Genomic DNA, 17,001 nt, shown 5'->3' with positions numbered 1-17,001 from the left:
ACTGACCAATTACAGTCGAATCCGAGAAGAATAAGCGACTGTGATTCGCCCATTTCTTATGGCTTAAGGCTTAAAACTCTATTGTAGATCCGGGGTTATGCAAGAGTCTGTGCTCCCCGCTTAAGAGTTAACCGTGAGTTGTGGAATTAGGCCTAAGGGCCTGAGCACAATAGAGGAACAGGAATTAGATATTAAGATTTTAACCTATAAGAAACTGATTACATCGGAATACACGGTTTCTGATAGGTTGAAATCTTAATATCTAATTCTTGTTCCTCTATTGTGCGCAGGCCCTAACTCGATTATCCCGAGAGCGTTTTCGAAAGATTCCCTTCCACGCTAGTAGGGCGCATGTGGTGGGGAAGGCGTCAGGAGCGGTCCCGGCGGTTTTCGTGCCCTGCCGGTCTATTGAGGTAAAGAAAATTTGTGATTTGCCAGGGGATATTTCTGGACAAGTTTTATATGTACCACGGACGTAACAACATAGGCTGTGTTCCAAATTTACTGCCAGCGCTAAAAATGCTACAGTTTACGTTACGTGCACTATAGATTTTCAGTACTGACAGTCAATTTTGGAACATAGCCATATTAGGAGCCGTAAGCTTATTGGCTACCGCTTCACATTTTGCCGCGCAGCAAGCGTTTCCTCGTCCAGTGTGAAGGAGCCATTATAGGGACTATTCTTCCATACAGCGTTTTTCCGATATCGTAGGTTTGTCGCGTCGCATACTCCAACATGCTTCAACATGTTCCTAGTTCCTACCATAGCTCCTATTTTAACGAGCGCGTTTGAGTGAGTAGGAGCTACAGTTGGAGGAAGTTGGAGTATGTTGGAGTATGCAACGCAACAAACCTCTTGTTTCGAGCCCATTTTTTTCGGGACCGGCCTCACCGGCCGCTTGAGTTTGATCTTCTTTTTACTCCGTGGTACAGGTTACAAACTGATAAAAATTTATTAAAAGGATAGATAAAATAAGGTAATTATTTAGAATCCCCCCCCCCAACCTCAAATCATAATAAAAATACACTTATTCAACGTGTTTTCACTGAAAAATCTGGCAAAAAAAAAACGCGACGGTCGTGAATCAAGTTATTAAAGTTCAAGACTTTAGAGGTTTAGATATCTGCCATCCCGATACAATATTATGTGTATGTTCTGCTTTAATTATACAAATTCACTGCTTTAAAAACATAAATTTTCTGCTAATACAAAGAATTTATGTTTTTAAAGCAGTGAATTTGCATTTGTAAAGCAGTGAATTTGTGTTTATAAAGCAGTGAATTTGTGTTTTTAAAGCAGTAAATGTGTGTTTTTAAAGCAGTGAATTTATGTAATTAGTGCATAACGTATACATAACGTTATGTTGAGTCGAGATAACAGATATCTTAACCTCTAAAGTCCCTAACTTTAACGCTTAATAACTTGATTTACAAGGCCGACCGCCGCGTTTTTTGTTAGATTCTTTCGTTTTGAGTGAAAATACATCGAGTAAGTGTATTTTTATTATGATTTAAGGGGGGGGGGGGGGGGGGTATTTATTCTAAATAAATACTCAAAATAATATGATCAGAAATATAGTAATGCATGAGCTAACGAAAGAATTAAAAAATAATAGGTTCTGTGTCAAAGTATGCAAAAATATCGCATGAAGCATTAGGAGACATTAATTATTTCCTTCAACCAGAGCCAAGAAGTATTTAGGTTCCTCGTGAATGTTAAATGAGACCAAAGGTTAAACTGTAGGTTTATTTGTTTTCTTTTTTTAGATTAATTAATTAAAGCAAATCCTCATATCATGGCTAGCTCATCGTTCTCGTCGTCTATGCAATCTTACAATGGACCATTTAGACAGGAACAGGAAATGGTACTTTACCAAGCCATAAAGATGGTCAGTGTTATTTTTGGATAGACTAGGAAGTACATTAGAATCTTTTGTTAAAAGTATTTTGAATCTGTTGCAGAATCTACAAGAAATTAAAATAGCTACTCAAGATATTGATCGGCAATTTAAAAAAATTCAAGAAGAAGCGTTTGTCACATCAGCTTTGATAAATGTAATTGAATCAAAAAACAAGAAAATTAATGAGGATTAATATATTTGCAAAGATAAAAAATATGGCATTATATCTTAGGAATGTAAAAAGTATCACTTGCTGAATTTGTAACTTCTCAAACTGCAATGCAAACAATATTACCAAAGTATCTAAAGATTAATAATATGATGTCAACAGATTTGAAAGCCTTGTCCTACGAAAACAAATCCCTGATGAAAATAATTTTCCTGTAATTTTGTGTAATAATACAAGAATGATTTATTTATTATAACACTTCCGCAAAAGTACATTTTATATAAGTAGCTATAAACGTAAACTCTTATTTGAAGCATTTTTCGCATTTTCATAAGATTTAATGTAAAAAAAATGATCTCTCATCAAGTACTTCAACATTATCTGCATTTTGAAAATTGAATTTTATGTCAATTGATTAAAATTTTATAATTAAGCGTAAAATAAAGAAAATTAATATAAAAGTTAATTCTAATTTTGTTCAACTGTTTCCAGCATGAGAAAATAGAATGATTGGATTGAGATAGAAAAAGAAATTCGACCGTACTGAAATTGCTCGCTATTTGAAAATTAAGAATCTGTGAATTTATGTTATGAAATTTTCTTATTCTCTTTCTCTCTTTCTCTTTATCTTTTATCATATTTTTTCCTCTACTCATGCTTGTTATCTCTTCCAAGAATACAACCTTTCTAATAAGTATGACCTTGTGCAAATATTGATGGAAAACTGTCGTGCTTGGTCAGTCGTGCGATACTTGGCACACTTGTGAAAACAAAGATATAATTTGCAGATAGCGTAAATAAAAAATCGAGAAAAACATTTTGCGAGGCGTATCGTGCTGCAAATTGCAGAAAACGTCCATAGCTTGCACTTAATACAGTTATTAAAATTTTTAATTAACAATGTTGCGCCTCTTTGTATTTCTGGCCTTCTCTTCCTGGCTCGGGTAAGAAACGTACACTTATTAATTTTATTTTTGCATCTTTTGCACAACAAAGATTTTTCATCGCGATAAAAAACGTTCTGTGAATAAAATTTAGAAAGTATGAGAAAAAAAGAGTAAAAGATCTATGTAGAAAGTACAATTTTAATAAGGTGGGCTTATAAATAATTATACTTTATACTATACTAAAAATTATATTTCTGAAGATAACTGCTTGCATTAATATATTCATTATTATTGTTGTATACTCATGTATTATATTACATTATATTTCATTGATGCTGATTTGTAAAATGCTGAAGTAAATAAATCTATCTATTTCATTGATGCTTTATTGACAATAAATATAGAATTTGTCAATAGGCCAAATTATATCCTTGCTTCTTTTAATTCAACAAGAAATTCGGAATTTTATATATATATCAAATGTAGAACTTTTTGTAAATTTTTTAATCAAAATATTAAATATAGAAATAAATTAAAGATAAATTATAATTAAATGCAGAAATATTAAATTAAAGGTAAATAATATTAAAAAAAATTTTCATTGTGCTAAATTTTTTGCAATATACTGAATATTAGTATTATCGCGTTTCTTATTACATAATAAGTTTATGCGGGCAATCTACTTATTTTCTTGAGATAAGAATTGCATCGTGCAACATTATCAATTTACTGATATTTGTACGATATACCAACCTACATAATACGTATGTATTTTGCTGCCACCAATAAGCATCAATTAATATTAGAACTTATCTTCGCGATAATAGTGTGAGGTGCCGACGATGGAATCTATTTTTAAGTACTTTTAGCGTGCACAGTTTCAAGTCACTGCTTCACTTTTTACATCTGTAAATCGAAGACAAATCGGTAAATATAGGTCGAAACTATCGATTTTTACGAGAAACATCATTTGTGATCGTTTACATTTGTGTTGAGCGTTCCATAGAGATTTGTTGCTCCAATTGAGATTTTATTAAGTTTTAACTCCAATCTATTGTTTTTACTTAGGACGAGCATGGCTGCGATCGCGCAAGGATCCATTACAACTACAACGTGGGGTTCTGTAAATGGTCAAGAAATCAAGAAATTCACGTTGAGAAATAAAGCTTCTCAAGAAGTCGATGTCATAACGTATGGTGCGGTGGTAACCGCTATTAGAACGCCAGATAGAGAAGGAAACGTAGCAGACGTCGTGCTCGGCTTTGACAACATCGAAGGTATTCTTATAATTTTTACTTACTTATATGAATAAATATTTGATAAGATGCTCGCTCTATTACATCGATTTTATCATTACTTGGCCTGTTCTTAAAGATATAAAAATTAAAATAAAATTGTAACAAAATATATTCATTGGTAACAGAATTAATATAATAATTTTAGGGACTATAATTACAGAATATAATAAATGAAAATAGTTATAGTACAATGTAAAAAATACATTAATTTAAAGTATCAATAATATTTTAAAGCATGAAATATATTTTCATAGTTTTATAATAGTTAATATGCTTGATATAAAAATAATTTTATATACAAAAATTCATAAGGATGTAAATTAAAGTTGCTGTGAAGAACAAAATCATTTCGAATGAGAAAGATAATAATATTTCAGGATACCTTTCATCGAACAATCCACACTTTGGTGCCACAATTGGACGAGTCGCAAATCGCATCGGCAAAGCAACTTTTGTTGTGGATGGCCAACGTTATAACGTATCCAAGAATAGTGGTGAGAACAGCCTCCACGGTGGTACTCACGGTTGGAGTTCTAAGGTATGGGATGCAACAATTCAGGACAATTGTGTGGTGATGACTTTGGTCAGTCCGGACGGTGATGAGGGTTATCCGGGATCAGTAACGGCGATAGCGAGCTTCCAACTGACGGACGATGGAGAGTTGCGCATAGAGATGAAAGCCAAGTCCAAAAAGGCGACGCCAATTAATTTAACAAATCACAGCTACTTCAATCTCGCTGGACACGTACGTAGTACATTTCTTTCTGATTTGACACAGAAAGTATTTATGTTTTCGAGAAAGACAAAGAAATTACAAAACAGCTTCTAATGTATATTTTGTATTGAACGAAAGAAGAAATAAATTAAAAAAAGAACAAGTTTTCGAAAGAACAGCTCCGATGAACGCAGATCATCGTTTTATTATGGACTTTCTACAATGAGTCGTTAGTAATAGATTAGAAGTCATGAGCGGGTTGTGAGCAAGTCAGTAGTGTTACAAAATAATAATAAATTAGTAATCAGTAGAGATGATCAAATTTTATTTCTAATGATTTAAAACTTAGATCATGTTATGACTGACCAATCACAATGTATTTACCCTGAACACAATCACTCTTTTAAAATATTGTAATGATCTAATGTGATTTATTGGATATAAGTTTCCTAAAATTTTTTTATGATTTGTAATTTTGACTTATCGCTGATATGGTATGAGTGATGACCAACGGCTTATTGTACAAACAATACGCTCGTCATATGAGAAAACAGTGACAGATGTAACTTAATTCTATTTGTAATTGTATCATAGATACAATAATGTCATTGTTAAACAACTAATTGATCGATCGCGTTGAAAGTCTTATGGATTATTATTCATTTTGTTTTTCAGGCCACAAACGCAGCAGAATTGTATAAACATGTGATCACTATGCACGCCGATCGCTGGACTGTCACAGATTCCGAGAGCATTCCGACTGGTGAGATTCGATCAGTTGCGAACAGCATAATGGATCTAAGGAACCCAACAAAGTTCGGTGATGTCATCGACAAAGTACCGGGCGGCGGTTACGACAATAATTTCTGCTTGCCGAAGTCGTGCAATGACAGGAAAATCAATTTCGTAGCCAAAGTAGTGCATCCATCTTCAGGACGCCGGTTGGAAGTATACTCGAATCAACCGGGCGTTCAGCTTTACACAACCAATTCTGTATCTGAAAATGGTATTGTGGGCAAAGACGGAGCAAAGTACTTCAGTCACGCTGCTTTTTGCTTAGAAACGCAAAATTATCCTGATGCTATAAACCATAAAAACTTCCCAAACAGCGTGTTGCGACCAGGCGATACATACGATCATGTTGTCTTGTACAAATTTGAAGTAGAAAATTAATGCATTTCCATTTTCTGCTATAAACTTTGAAAAATTGAACAAATATTAAATAATAATTAATCTTTTACCGTGTTAATCTATAATTACAACTAGGATTGGTAAATAACGCGTTATTTGTAACAATGTTACTGTTACAAGTTACTTTTTTCGGTAACGAATGGATAACGACGTTACATTTTTGGGATAACAATAACGATTATTTCTAGCCATGTAAAGGTTTGTGACTATATATATATATGTATATATGTATGTATGTATACATTTATCAGTTTTTGAGCTTTATTCCTTTACTAGAATTTCTCTTCAGAATATTTATCACAAAAATCTATATATAATAGTGTTTTTCATTGACAGAACTAGTGTGCACTCAGTGCACTATACAACCATTGACACAAATCAACACAAAGATGTATGTTCAATAAAAATATAGAAACAAGTCAATCAGTGAAATCCTCAATACATTTGTACAACGGCTTTAATGTGTACCGAGTTCTGCTAGTGAAAAACACTATAATGTTCTATTAGTGTCAAGAAAAAAAGTAAGGACTTATTACATTTTGATAACTATGTAAAAAAAGATAAATATCTATATTTATATTATCAAACTTAATAAACTCTTTTATAATATTGGCTAACATTTTATTCAGACTTTCTGTTGTAATTAGTTTCCACATCGAAATTATAATAAAATGCACACCTAACTAGACAACGACGGCGAAAGATTAACTTCTAAAGGATTGTGTTTCTTCTTTGTAGTCGAGGAATCTATATTTTCTAGTAGCCTTTCTTGCCGTTGTTGTGTGATAGGTTTTGTCGCTGGTGTATAACGATCAGATATCCATCCCTCTACATTATATCCAATAAATCCAATAATACCCACGATAGGAAGTGTAACGTATTTACCGAATCTGCCCATGGATCTCACTATCAAGGGCCACATTTTCTTAAGTGGGAACTGAAATAGAAGCAAAATTATTTCAGTAAGTAAAAATTTCAAATTCTTTCGTTTCAAAAACGCGTCAAATAAGCCTAATTTTATTGATTTTTAAACTGCGGCACCTATTCTGTATAATTATATATGAACGTCATTCAAAATATGTTATAACTAGACTGCGGATATTTATGCAAAATACTTAACTGAATTTGCATAAAATGAATATTTACAGATGGCGCAATCTCAATCTTTTTACTTCACCTTTCAATGACTCTTTAACGAACAACGATTGATTGCTAAAACTGTCCGACAGTTAATATTCAGTTAAGTATTTTGCATAAATATCCGCAGTCTAGTTATAACATATAAAAATTCGTAAAATGATATTTGTTAACAAGAAGGGAAATGCAATTATTAAATTCAAATGCAAGAACAGGTCTTGAAATTCTTTAAATTTTCAACCGCGAATATACTTAACAATTATTTTGTGCAGGTTAGATGAACATTTTTTTAAAACAAGCTAGCCAACTCGTAAGGGGATTTATTCTTCCAAACTCCCTAAATATTGATCACGTGATTGATCATTTCAGAATTGCCACCTTCAAAATTAAAAATATCCTAATTTTCTGCAAATTATGTTTTATTTGTGTAACATATAATACTTTAAATTAATAATGAAGTTATATTTTGAATAAAAATAATTAATTTTACGTATTTTGGTCATAACAATATATATTACATCATCTTTCACAGCTGCCAGATTTTGTTTTGCAGTTGGCAATTCTGAAATTTAATTGTTTTCTCATGGTTCCTTTTCATCACAGTTCCACATTCCACAGTTCTTTGTGGACATTTGTGAGCTGAGTATTTACTTCGCTAATAATTGGTATATACGATTAATAACAATTAATTAACAATGCCTGCAACGAACAACGAAGATGATCCGTACGCACACGTTGCGAAGGGTACCCTAAAATTGAAAAACGAACAAATAATGAGCAAAAAGTAAGCACTTCATTCATTTAATGTCTTTGGTCGAATGAGGTTAAGTTTGTCATGGATTGTTCACTTCTGTATTTGTGTCGCGTGATATTTTAAATAAATAAATGCTGTTCGTTTCCTTCTATTGTAATAAATTAATCAAACAAATCATGTGTATCGTTTTTGTTTTATAGGAAAAAGGATAAGGATGGAAAAAAGAAGAAGCTGGTGGAAGTGTCAAAGATCATTGAGGAAGAAAAACCTCAAACGGTAGAAGTGAAACGGACGAAAGCGGAGCTGGCTTTTCAAAAAATGCAAGAGAAAATGGTAAGCACATGTAGTCTATTTAAACACGTTTATGTAATATCTAATAAAAAAAAGCTTGACACTAATAAAATTCATTTTTTGCAATAAATTGCAGCAAACTGAAAGGATTAAGCAGAAAGCCTCCAAGACACATAAACAACGAGTGGAAGAATTTAATCGACACCTGGATAGCTTAACTGAACACTTCGACATACCTAAAGTGAGCTGGACGAAATAAACTGCAATGTTGATTAAGAAATTTATTTATATTGTAATGAATTGTATATATAATATAAACAATAGTCTTTGTTTTAGTTAAAAATATGAACACATATATAATAACATTTTAATCTATAAATATCTTGAAATAGTTTTTCTTCTTTTTATATATTCTTTTCTGCTCGAAAAAATGGAAAAAATTAACCTAAATTATTTTAACAATAAATTTTTAAGTTTTAAGAAACTATGAAGAGAGAAATCTGGTATATATTTGTGTAACCTTGATGCAATTATAGTATTTAAAGATTAAATAAGTTCTCTTTTTTGTAATATATGATAAATTAAAAATAATAAAAGTTATTAATATAAAATATTACAAGAAATTGTATTTATTTTATAAATTGTACAAAATATCCTTAGAACCCTCTGTAACTTTTTAATGACTGTAGAGATGTCATTTTACAATAATCGAGAGTTACAAAATAGTCCTTGATAATATACATTTAATAAGAGTGCATTCTATTTCTAAACATAATTAAAATAATAAAACATTTATTATTAGTTTTTTTTTCTATACTTAATTTATATATTGTCTTATCAGGCAGTAAAAACATTTAAATTAAAAATATTATTAAAAAATATTTAAAATATTCTGAAATTATAAATGTCTCTATAAAAATGTTTCGATTTTTGTACATACAAATATAATAAAATGGATGCAATAAATGTGTAAAGTAGAATGCAGCCATTTTATGTAAGAGATTCTTTGTAATTCTCATAGACGGACTTTTGATATGTTAATATATCTCATATTACGTATTATCTACTTATATAAAATTAGATGCGAATAAAATTTAAGGCACGTGTAACCACATAATTACAATATGGACGGAATGCTGACGCAATGCAAATTATCGTGAGAATGGTTTACAAGTGCGTACATTTGATATTTCTGATATGAAATCTCTCGCGGTATCGAAATAATCGATAAACGGTTTTGTTCTTTCCTGTGTAAAGAATTATTTACATGTTAAAGCATAGTACTGCTATTAATAGTGTGACAAGCAAGAACGAAAAGCAGCTGTTTGTATTGCCGCCACTACCAAAATGGAAGATCTTTATCGTGTCCTCCGTTCCCTCCCAGGGATTGCTTCCGTCATCAAAATACATTGGACATCGATCGCGTTCTCGCTCGTATTCCTGTTAAAGGATCATACATGAGTGAATATAGTTTTACTTAGAATTTACATCATATTTGAAACGGCATTTATTCTCACCTGTAACTCCAACGCGACTGATGCGCCTTCTGTAAAATTTTGACTTGTTACATCTTGTTTGAGATCGCAAAATGGACCGATGGCCTGAGACATAAGCACTCTATTCAAATCAGCCCTCTGATATACCCAACAGCGATATTTGCTGTAAGGATCCAATTCACTGAATGTTATTAAATACGATTTTAAGTTTTCTTTCCAAAATCCAATACATATCATTGTATAATCAGGATCGCCTGTAAAAATAATAATATTGACAGTACAGCTATACAGGATAGGTGGACATACAAAATATCAATAAAACTCACTATAAATATCAACCGGTTTTCCTAAGTGATCCACAGACAAGCAGTACGTTTCATCAATGGCGATCTCCTTTTGATCGTTATCGCAAACCGAAAAGTCGGATATATTCTGTTTGCAATAAATATTTGGTCGCGGAGATTTAGTGACGCCGCCTATAATTCTAGTCTCAAATAGAACATCTCCTTTTTGATGGAACATAAATTTACCGGCTATCGGGCAGCGTACCGGAACGGGATTTTTTGCTAATAAAATTAAGAAGAAATTAAAATTAATATAATGTGATTGATTACTCTACCGGAAATACAACCTGTATTCATAGATCGATATTCGCAGTCCGTTCTCACTTCAAAATCATTTTAAATAATGTCTTAAGATACTAATATAGCTCTGTGATTGACATTTTAAGATTGTAGTCAAAACTGTACTTAAGATTTTATGTATACTATAAGAACTGACTAAGAATACCAGCCATAGCACGTTCTTATTTCAAAATCCTCCTAAATAATGTCTTAAAATGCTAATATAGCTTTGTAATTGACTTATGACATTCTAAGACTAACTTAAGATCTTGCAATTAAGAACCAACTATGAATATCGGTCAAACATTAACTTTATATTATGATTATACCTAAAAACAGATCGTACTTCCACGCTTCCTTGTTAGGAAATTGCACCCAAGAACACACCGTGTGGAAATCATCTTTTATCACAGCAACTCCACGTCTGTATCGGATAACATTGTGATGTCGCCGCACGAAATCGAAACAAACGTAGTCTTTTTGGCTATAAATGTATCTCAATTAACATCTAAATATGTATCTTTATAATATATGTATTAAGAATTTTAATAAACTCGCTGAATTTTACGCCAATAAAAAAGATTTTTCTTACAAACAATCTGGTAAACGTACCATCCATCAACGGTCAATCTCGCCATCATTACTCTTGAATCTCTTTGTTCACGACAAACGTAAATCGTTCGTCGAAAACGCGCCACATCAGGATACCAAGTTTCGATAATGTGCGTTTCGTTAATGAAAATATCTGCGTCGATATTGGCAGTGTTTATCCAATCTCCGGACATATCCTCGGGTAATCGACAACCGGGTTCAACTACTTCAGCCTTAACTGGCGTGATGCGCAAACGTTCAGGACTCTTTTCGACGGTATTGAGAGTATTACATTCAGCGGTGATCGAAACACCGATATATAAATCGTCATCACGATTCTTTAAGAAGCATCTATACTTTTCATCCTTCCGTGATTCCTTGGTATTTGCTACCGCGAAGAAATGATTCTTATCGACGAACCAATCGCCCAAGCAACTGTATTCTACCACTGAAAAAAAAACAGCATTTGTATTTTGTAATATCAAAATGTATATAAAGACATATTTCACAAGTTTAAAACATTTATCAAAAGGAAAAAAAGTCTAATTACACCCGTCATTGGTATTTTCCATTCCAGGACAATGCTTGTAAGTGATGTTAAATTTTTGATTGGTTATAAGAAACTGGGATCCCGCTGTCTGACAAGATCTGATTTGTGCGTCTGGATGATTGCATTCTCCCGTAAATCTAAAGCGATTCTGAAATAATAATGATAATATATAGATAAGCATTTTTGTTATACAATAAAGGAATAAATAATTTTATAATCTTACTTGATAAGCAAACTGCCAAACTCCTTCCAGAGAAGATCTGCAATTCACAGGCACGTAATTCTCAGAGAATAATGTTATCAAGTATTGATTCGCGTTTAAACCTGTACAGACGTTACCCACAGTGGGTTCTATTCCAAAGGGCAAGTTCACACAAGTCACTGCAACAAGATATTATAATTGATAACATACTCGTGGATTATATATTTATATATTGCTATATAAAATTTTTTGAACTGGAGTAACAATGTGATAATGAATGTGATAAACAATATTAATGCAATAGATGCTAAAGACTGTGTTAAGTAGATGAATTATGTAATAAAAAAAAGTAGATGTACAAGACAATGTAGATATGCTAGTTGAAAATTGTAGTTAGCTATTAATTTATAAGGTATGGATGGATGTATATGGTTAAGACATTATTTGTGAACCAAGTCCCTTCTAGGTAATGAGCTGATAAACTATTAGTGAGTGCAAAAAGTATTTGTACGAGGGAAATTTTTATAAAAGAAGCCTTACTGTGGAAAATAAACTTTAATTAGCAATTTTATATAATAAATATGCTGTTCTCATATAAACAAAAAAATTTGATATATTCCTAATGTTAGAAGTTAAATTTCTCAATTGTATGAATATATTTTGTACAAAATTTTTGTATCAAATAACACAATTTATTTTCGTTCATTTTTAAGATAATATATTTTAATACATATCTCTTTAGACAAAAAAATTTTAACAAATATATAGTCTATTTCATTCTTCGTTAATAAATTGCTAATTAACTTATTAAGTTTACTTATTAAAAATAAAGTTTTTTTAAAATATATCTTCCTTGCATGAATACTTTTTGTACTTTTTATCTGTAATTTTTTTAAATTAACAGATCCATTCGTTACTTGCCTTCCAACTTTTCCAAGACATTTAGCGTCCTGACAAGCAGTTTTACACAATGATAACAGCTTTTATACAAATCTCGAAACACGAATGTGTAATTAACATGATATTCTTCCAGCATGCTTACACATATGCCTCGTTCAGTCATACTGTTAGCGTTTATTTCTGTTACGGTACTCTTGGATTCCCATGAAAACCAAGATCCCCTAAGGGTCAGTGGAATTTGGCAGCCCCTCTGACCTGCAACTGTCACACAGATAATATTTTATTAGCATTAATATATGCAATTATAGTGTTTTATCTGTATAATCTATTATTTATTAATAAATATATGTACACGTAAATTTTTCTGTATAAAATATATATATATATATAGTTACTCAAATTTTTAATGAATTCAGCAAAACATACATGGAATCTCTCAAATTTACTCCAACTTACTTGGACTCACTTTGACTTAAAATATAAAAGTATAACTTAGGAATAAACAAAATGTAAATATAACACGACGAGATATTAAATTTTTAAACTTAAATATCGTAAGTTAGCTTCAGTTTATGGCTTGCACATACAATACAATACTTGACTTCACTTTGTCGAAATTTGTAAAAACTTACCATACCATACAAGGCACGTTACGAGAGAGAATATACATAACCAGCATTTCATCGTGCTATATCATTTGAAGGGACGAAAATAAAGTAAAAAATTCGATTGTTGTGATTGTAAGTTGTGGTGATCGATAAAAAGGCAAACCTAAAACACACGCCCAGTACTATTAAGCGCAGTTTTAAAGCTACTTCAAGTTCTGACGTATACTTCAAGCGCGTTCTCATCGACAACCGTGCTACACTTTTCTGTACTTTGTTGTGATAGAGTTAAAAAAAAATATAATAAAAAAGAAAAGCGGCTAACTCCAGAGTGGGAGATGGGAGAAGTTTCAGATTAAATTCTTTTTCCTTCCGATATTTTTCTCTTTAGCAGGATAGATTTAAATAATTTTATATTTAATAATCTATAAATGTTTCAGTAATGCAAGAGTAGAGGAGTGGTGCGGGTAGCTTGATTCGATGTGAATAATGCTGACATCACTAACAGAGTTGTTAAGCAGCTGATTCATTCATATTTATCGTGTAAAAATTACATTTTTTTCAAATGTATTTAGTTGGATTGACTGGTGGCATTGCCACTGGAAAAAGCACAGTTGCTGCTGTTTTTCGGGAGCATGGCATCCCTGTTATAGATGCCGATATAATTGCTCGAAAAGGTTAGGATGTATTGTACTTTACCCTGTCCGCTCTGTCGTCGTCGACAGTCGCCGACAGATATATATATATATATTCTCAAATTTTGAATGACACCTACACATATATATTTATATATACATATTTAATGTTATGTTTTATAATTTTATAATGTATATTATAAAATGTATATATATATAACAATATTTTTATTCTAAATGCCATTACATACCTATATTTTTCTTTATCAATATAAAATCCATTTAATACTGTAAATTGTACTTGCATAATGGAAGCAAATGTCAAGTTTAACTGTGCAGTAATTTGTACAATTGAAATATTGATAAGCTGTAAGATAAAATTTGCCAAGAATTTAGTATTTACTGATAAATCATTTGCAACATCAAATATTCGTTATGCAATGTCAAAAAATGGTGTTTATGTTTTCAGTTGTTGAGCCAGGAAAACCAGCATGGCATAAAATACAAGAGGAATTTGGTCCAGATGTGTTTTTGGATACCAAACATTTGGATAGAACGAAACTTGGAGATTTAATATTTAATGATGTCGAAAAGAGAAAAAAACTCAATGCTATAACGCATCCTGATATATACAAAGAGATATACTGGCAGACTATCAAATACTTTTTACAAGGTCATCCGTTCATAGTTATGGATCTACCGTTGCTTTTTGAGACAGGACACATGTTGAATTACTTGCACAAAATTATAGTTGTAACATGGTATGTATAGATTTCAATTAGTACAATCATCAATAAGGTACTCTTAAAGGGGTATTCTACTTTGTCGGGTCAAAAAAATCAAAAAAATTTTTTTTACATTTTTTCAATCCTTACAGTCTGTAGAATATCTCTGTAAAATTTTATACAAAAATTCTCAATATTAACGAAGTTATAGTAGTTATTCTGCGCAGCTATCAGCGCGCTACCTGAGCGCAGTATTCTACTTTGACGGACGGACCGTTTGTGTCAAGTAATATTGCTCTATGCAGATGGTGCTATATACAGCTCAGGATGATCCTTGTGTCTGAAATTTCGTTCAAAATTTCCGTTAATAAGAAGTCAATGTGTTCTCAAAGTTCGAACGATACGGACGCGAATTTTTGAGTGAACATGGACAGAAAAGGCAAATGAGGTGGTCAGACGCGTAAGCCGACGCCGAAAAAAAGAAGATTTGTTGGAAATCAACATACTTTTGAAACTGAAACTAGTTTTGCAAGTACATCAGCAAAAAAATTAAGACAAACCGAAGACGACGAGCTCCGTATTAATAGACAACACGGTTATTGTATTCTCGACTTCTTTTCTGTTTTTTCTGCTATCAGTACGCTTATTATTTGTAAAAAGTGCACAAATATAGATAAATGTAAAATGCATAACATTAGCTGTATAGATTTAATCATTTTTACAAATTTAATTCCCAAAAATCGTCTTGAAAACGAGCAGTCGAAGTAGAATACCCCCTTAAAGAATGTGACAAAAATTCGTATAACATTCTGATTTAATTACTTGAAATTAATAAAGAAAGGCGGCTAACTTTCAAGTGAAAAAAAATTCGATTAAGAATAAGAACAGGAACACAAAGCATAATGCATAAAAAAATAAACTAATCAAAGTTTTTAATTTCTTTCTTTTTCATCAAATAAAAAATTCTGATTGATTGATTTTCTTATGCTCTAAGCATTATGCATTATGCAAAGGTCTATGCTCCGTCTTTAAGTTTTTTTTTCTTTCAATATTAGTTGGTTTTTTTTTAAAGTTATACATCATCCTAAGTGTTTTTAACTTTTTATCCCAACCAATTTCAAATACAATCTAACCAATTTACTCCAGTTTTATTTTTAAATAATTGTCCAAAATTTTGACGGCCTTTAAAAGTATTATCAGTGTTTTAGCTAAAATAATATCTTGTATTCTAAGTTGGGAGAATATATGAAAGTAATTTTGTGGTTTTTTAAGTATTTATAAATTGATCTTCTATAACTCTCTTATGGCTTTCAGTGAAGAAGACCTTCAGTTACAACGATTAATGGAACGCACTGGATTTACAGAAGCTAAAGCGAAATTAAGAATAGCTGCGCAAATGTCCTTGGAAAAAAAAGCAGAGATGGCAAATTTTGTAATTGAGAATTCGGGCAGTGCAAGAGATACGAGGGAACAGACCGTGAAAGTAATTAATGTATTACGATCCTCCAAACATCATTGGAAATTGCGTCTTTTGGTCGGGTTTTGTTGTACTGTATTGTTAGCTGGCGCGTATTGGTTAAAGAATAGAAGTTCGAAATCTCTATCTACTGCAACATGAAATTTTCTATCAAAATCATTTAATTCAAAAACAAACGTTCTCTGTAAATCGTAGTCACGTGATAAAATCAAGTGTGATTTTTGTTAACTTTTATACAGCAGCTTACACAAAATTGAAATTTTCATAAAACAAATTAATTATTAAGACGAAAATTAAGTCGTCTATCTTAATGTATACATTTATGCGGATTGCAATTACATTTGTTGAACAAATTATTCAGCAGAGAAAGCAATTTTGCAACTATTGTAAAATTTTTTAACATGATTGATCTCAGTTTCTCTCTCAATGGATCTAAATGTATAAAAACCAATCGTGTTGCAGAATTTTATTACAATTGCTAAACTGCTTTCTCTGTTGAATGTAGCCATTATGTTGTGTAATAAATTTAAGAAAAAAGATTTCTATGAAAGTATACTATGATACACAGGCTGCAATTATATTTTGTTACAAATAATTGCTCTTGTATAAAATAAAATTTTAGTTGTGATATAATAGAGCTAATGATGGGGTAAAGGGATATGTAAAGAATTATGTGTACGTGAACGGAACGCATGATGTGTTATGTATGTATATTTTATGCAATAAAAAATCCATATTGTAGAGTATATAAACCAGAACTTGATATGATAGAAAAGAAACACAAAATAAATAGCGAATTCGATTGGACGCACTCAGTACGCACTGGTGCACGTTAAAGCCGTCGTACACAAAAT

General features: G+C 31.6%; 4 protein-coding genes across 9 annotated transcripts; 3 read left to right on the top strand and 1 right to left on the bottom strand.

Annotated features, from left to right (window-relative positions):
- Positions 1 to 684: 684 nt before the first annotated feature.
- On the top strand, positions 685 to 6,234 carry LOC108759227 (aldose 1-epimerase). Of its 6 annotated transcripts, none has more exons than XM_018504567.1 (4): positions 685 to 927; positions 4,026 to 4,234; positions 4,633 to 5,000; positions 5,646 to 6,233. In XM_018504567.1, exons 2-4 carry the CDS (start codon positions 4,033 to 4,035, stop codon positions 6,141 to 6,143), a joined length of 1,068 nt encoding a protein of 355 aa, XP_018360069.1. In that variant the 5' UTR covers positions 685 to 927; positions 4,026 to 4,032; the 3' UTR covers positions 6,144 to 6,233. The 6 variants fall into 6 exon arrangements, with proteins under 6 accessions (XP_018360069.1, XP_018360068.1, XP_018360064.1 ...); XM_018504566.1 differs by having other exon boundaries at positions 910 to 977; XM_018504562.1 differs by lacking the exon at positions 685 to 927 and adding an exon at positions 2,711 to 3,014 and having other exon boundaries at positions 5,646 to 6,234.
- Positions 6,235 to 7,890: 1,656 nt separating this feature from the next.
- LOC108759212 (protein FAM32A) lies at positions 7,891 to 8,638 on the top strand. Its single transcript, XM_018504534.1, has 3 exons — positions 7,891 to 8,082; positions 8,253 to 8,385; positions 8,480 to 8,638. The coding sequence occupies exons 1-3, from the start codon at positions 7,994 to 7,996 to the stop codon at positions 8,600 to 8,602; spliced, it is 345 nt and encodes a 114-aa protein (XP_018360036.1). The 5' UTR covers positions 7,891 to 7,993; the 3' UTR covers positions 8,603 to 8,638.
- Positions 8,639 to 9,306: 668 nt separating this feature from the next.
- Positions 9,307 to 13,529, bottom strand: udt (protein undicht). The gene is made up of 9 exons (XM_018504523.1): positions 13,338 to 13,529; positions 12,727 to 12,966; positions 11,827 to 11,984; positions 11,604 to 11,751; positions 11,075 to 11,501; positions 10,792 to 10,946; positions 10,166 to 10,405; positions 9,861 to 10,093; positions 9,307 to 9,783 (listed from the first exon to the last, which is right to left on the bottom strand). The coding sequence occupies exons 1-9, from the start codon at positions 13,387 to 13,389 to the stop codon at positions 9,607 to 9,609; spliced, it is 1,830 nt and encodes a 609-aa protein (XP_018360025.1). The 5' UTR covers positions 13,390 to 13,529; the 3' UTR covers positions 9,307 to 9,606.
- A 71-nt stretch (positions 13,530 to 13,600) lies between these two features.
- Dpck (Dephospho-CoA kinase) lies at positions 13,601 to 16,512 on the top strand. The gene is made up of 3 exons (XM_018504524.1): positions 13,601 to 13,987; positions 14,415 to 14,706; positions 15,985 to 16,512. The coding sequence occupies exons 1-3, from the start codon at positions 13,876 to 13,878 to the stop codon at positions 16,286 to 16,288; spliced, it is 708 nt and encodes a 235-aa protein (XP_018360026.1). The 5' UTR covers positions 13,601 to 13,875; the 3' UTR covers positions 16,289 to 16,512.
- The last annotated feature ends 489 nt before the right edge of the window (positions 16,513 to 17,001 follow it).

This window comes from Trachymyrmex cornetzi, unplaced genomic scaffold, assembly GCF_001594075.2.
Source record: "Trachymyrmex cornetzi isolate Tcor2-1 unplaced genomic scaffold, Tcor1.1 scaffold1732, whole genome shotgun sequence".
NCBI lineage: Eukaryota > Metazoa > Arthropoda > Insecta > Hymenoptera > Formicidae > Trachymyrmex > Trachymyrmex cornetzi.
This window is presented reverse-complemented; position numbering and strand designations above follow the sequence as displayed.

What these genes read in the sequence shown, in the direction of transcription:
- LOC108759227 (XM_018504562.1), top strand. Translation starts at nt 2,971, where the DNA reads ATGTTGCGCCTCTTTGTATTTCTGGCCTTCTCTTCCTGGCTCGG. An exon ending in GCCTTCTCTTCCTGGCTCGG is followed by an intron (nt 3,015 to 4,025) that starts GTAAGAAACGTA and finishes GTTTTTACTTAG; the next exon opens with GACGAGCATGGCTGCGATCG. An exon ending in CGGCTTTGACAACATCGAAG is followed by an intron (nt 4,235 to 4,632) that starts GTATTCTTATAA and finishes ATAATATTTCAG; the next exon opens with GATACCTTTCATCGAACAAT.
- LOC108759212 (XM_018504534.1), top strand. Translation starts at nt 7,994, where the DNA reads ATGCCTGCAACGAACAACGAAGATGATCCGTACGCACACGTTGCGAAG. An exon ending in GAACAAATAATGAGCAAAAA is followed by an intron (nt 8,083 to 8,252) that starts GTAAGCACTTCA and finishes TTTGTTTTATAG; the next exon opens with GAAAAAGGATAAGGATGGAA. An exon ending in AAAAAATGCAAGAGAAAATG is followed by an intron (nt 8,386 to 8,479) that starts GTAAGCACATGT and finishes AATAAATTGCAG; the next exon opens with CAAACTGAAAGGATTAAGCA.
- udt (XM_018504523.1), bottom strand. Translation starts at nt 13,389, where the DNA reads ATGAAATGCTGGTTATGTATATTCTCTCTCGTAACGTGCCTTGTATGG. An exon ending in AGATTGACCGTTGATGGATG is followed by an intron (nt 10,947 to 11,074) that starts GTACGTTTACCA and finishes ATACATTTATAG; the next exon opens with CCAAAAAGACTACGTTTGTT. An exon ending in GAAGTACGATCTGTTTTTAG is followed by an intron (nt 10,406 to 10,791) that starts GTATAATCATAA and finishes TAATTTTATTAG; the next exon opens with CAAAAAATCCCGTTCCGGTA.
- Dpck (XM_018504524.1), top strand. Translation starts at nt 13,876, where the DNA reads ATGTATTTAGTTGGATTGACTGGTGGCATTGCCACTGGAAAAAGCACA. An exon ending in CGATATAATTGCTCGAAAAG is followed by an intron (nt 13,988 to 14,414) that starts GTTAGGATGTAT and finishes TTATGTTTTCAG; the next exon opens with TTGTTGAGCCAGGAAAACCA. An exon ending in AAAATTATAGTTGTAACATG is followed by an intron (nt 14,707 to 15,984) that starts GTATGTATAGAT and finishes TATGGCTTTCAG; the next exon opens with TGAAGAAGACCTTCAGTTAC.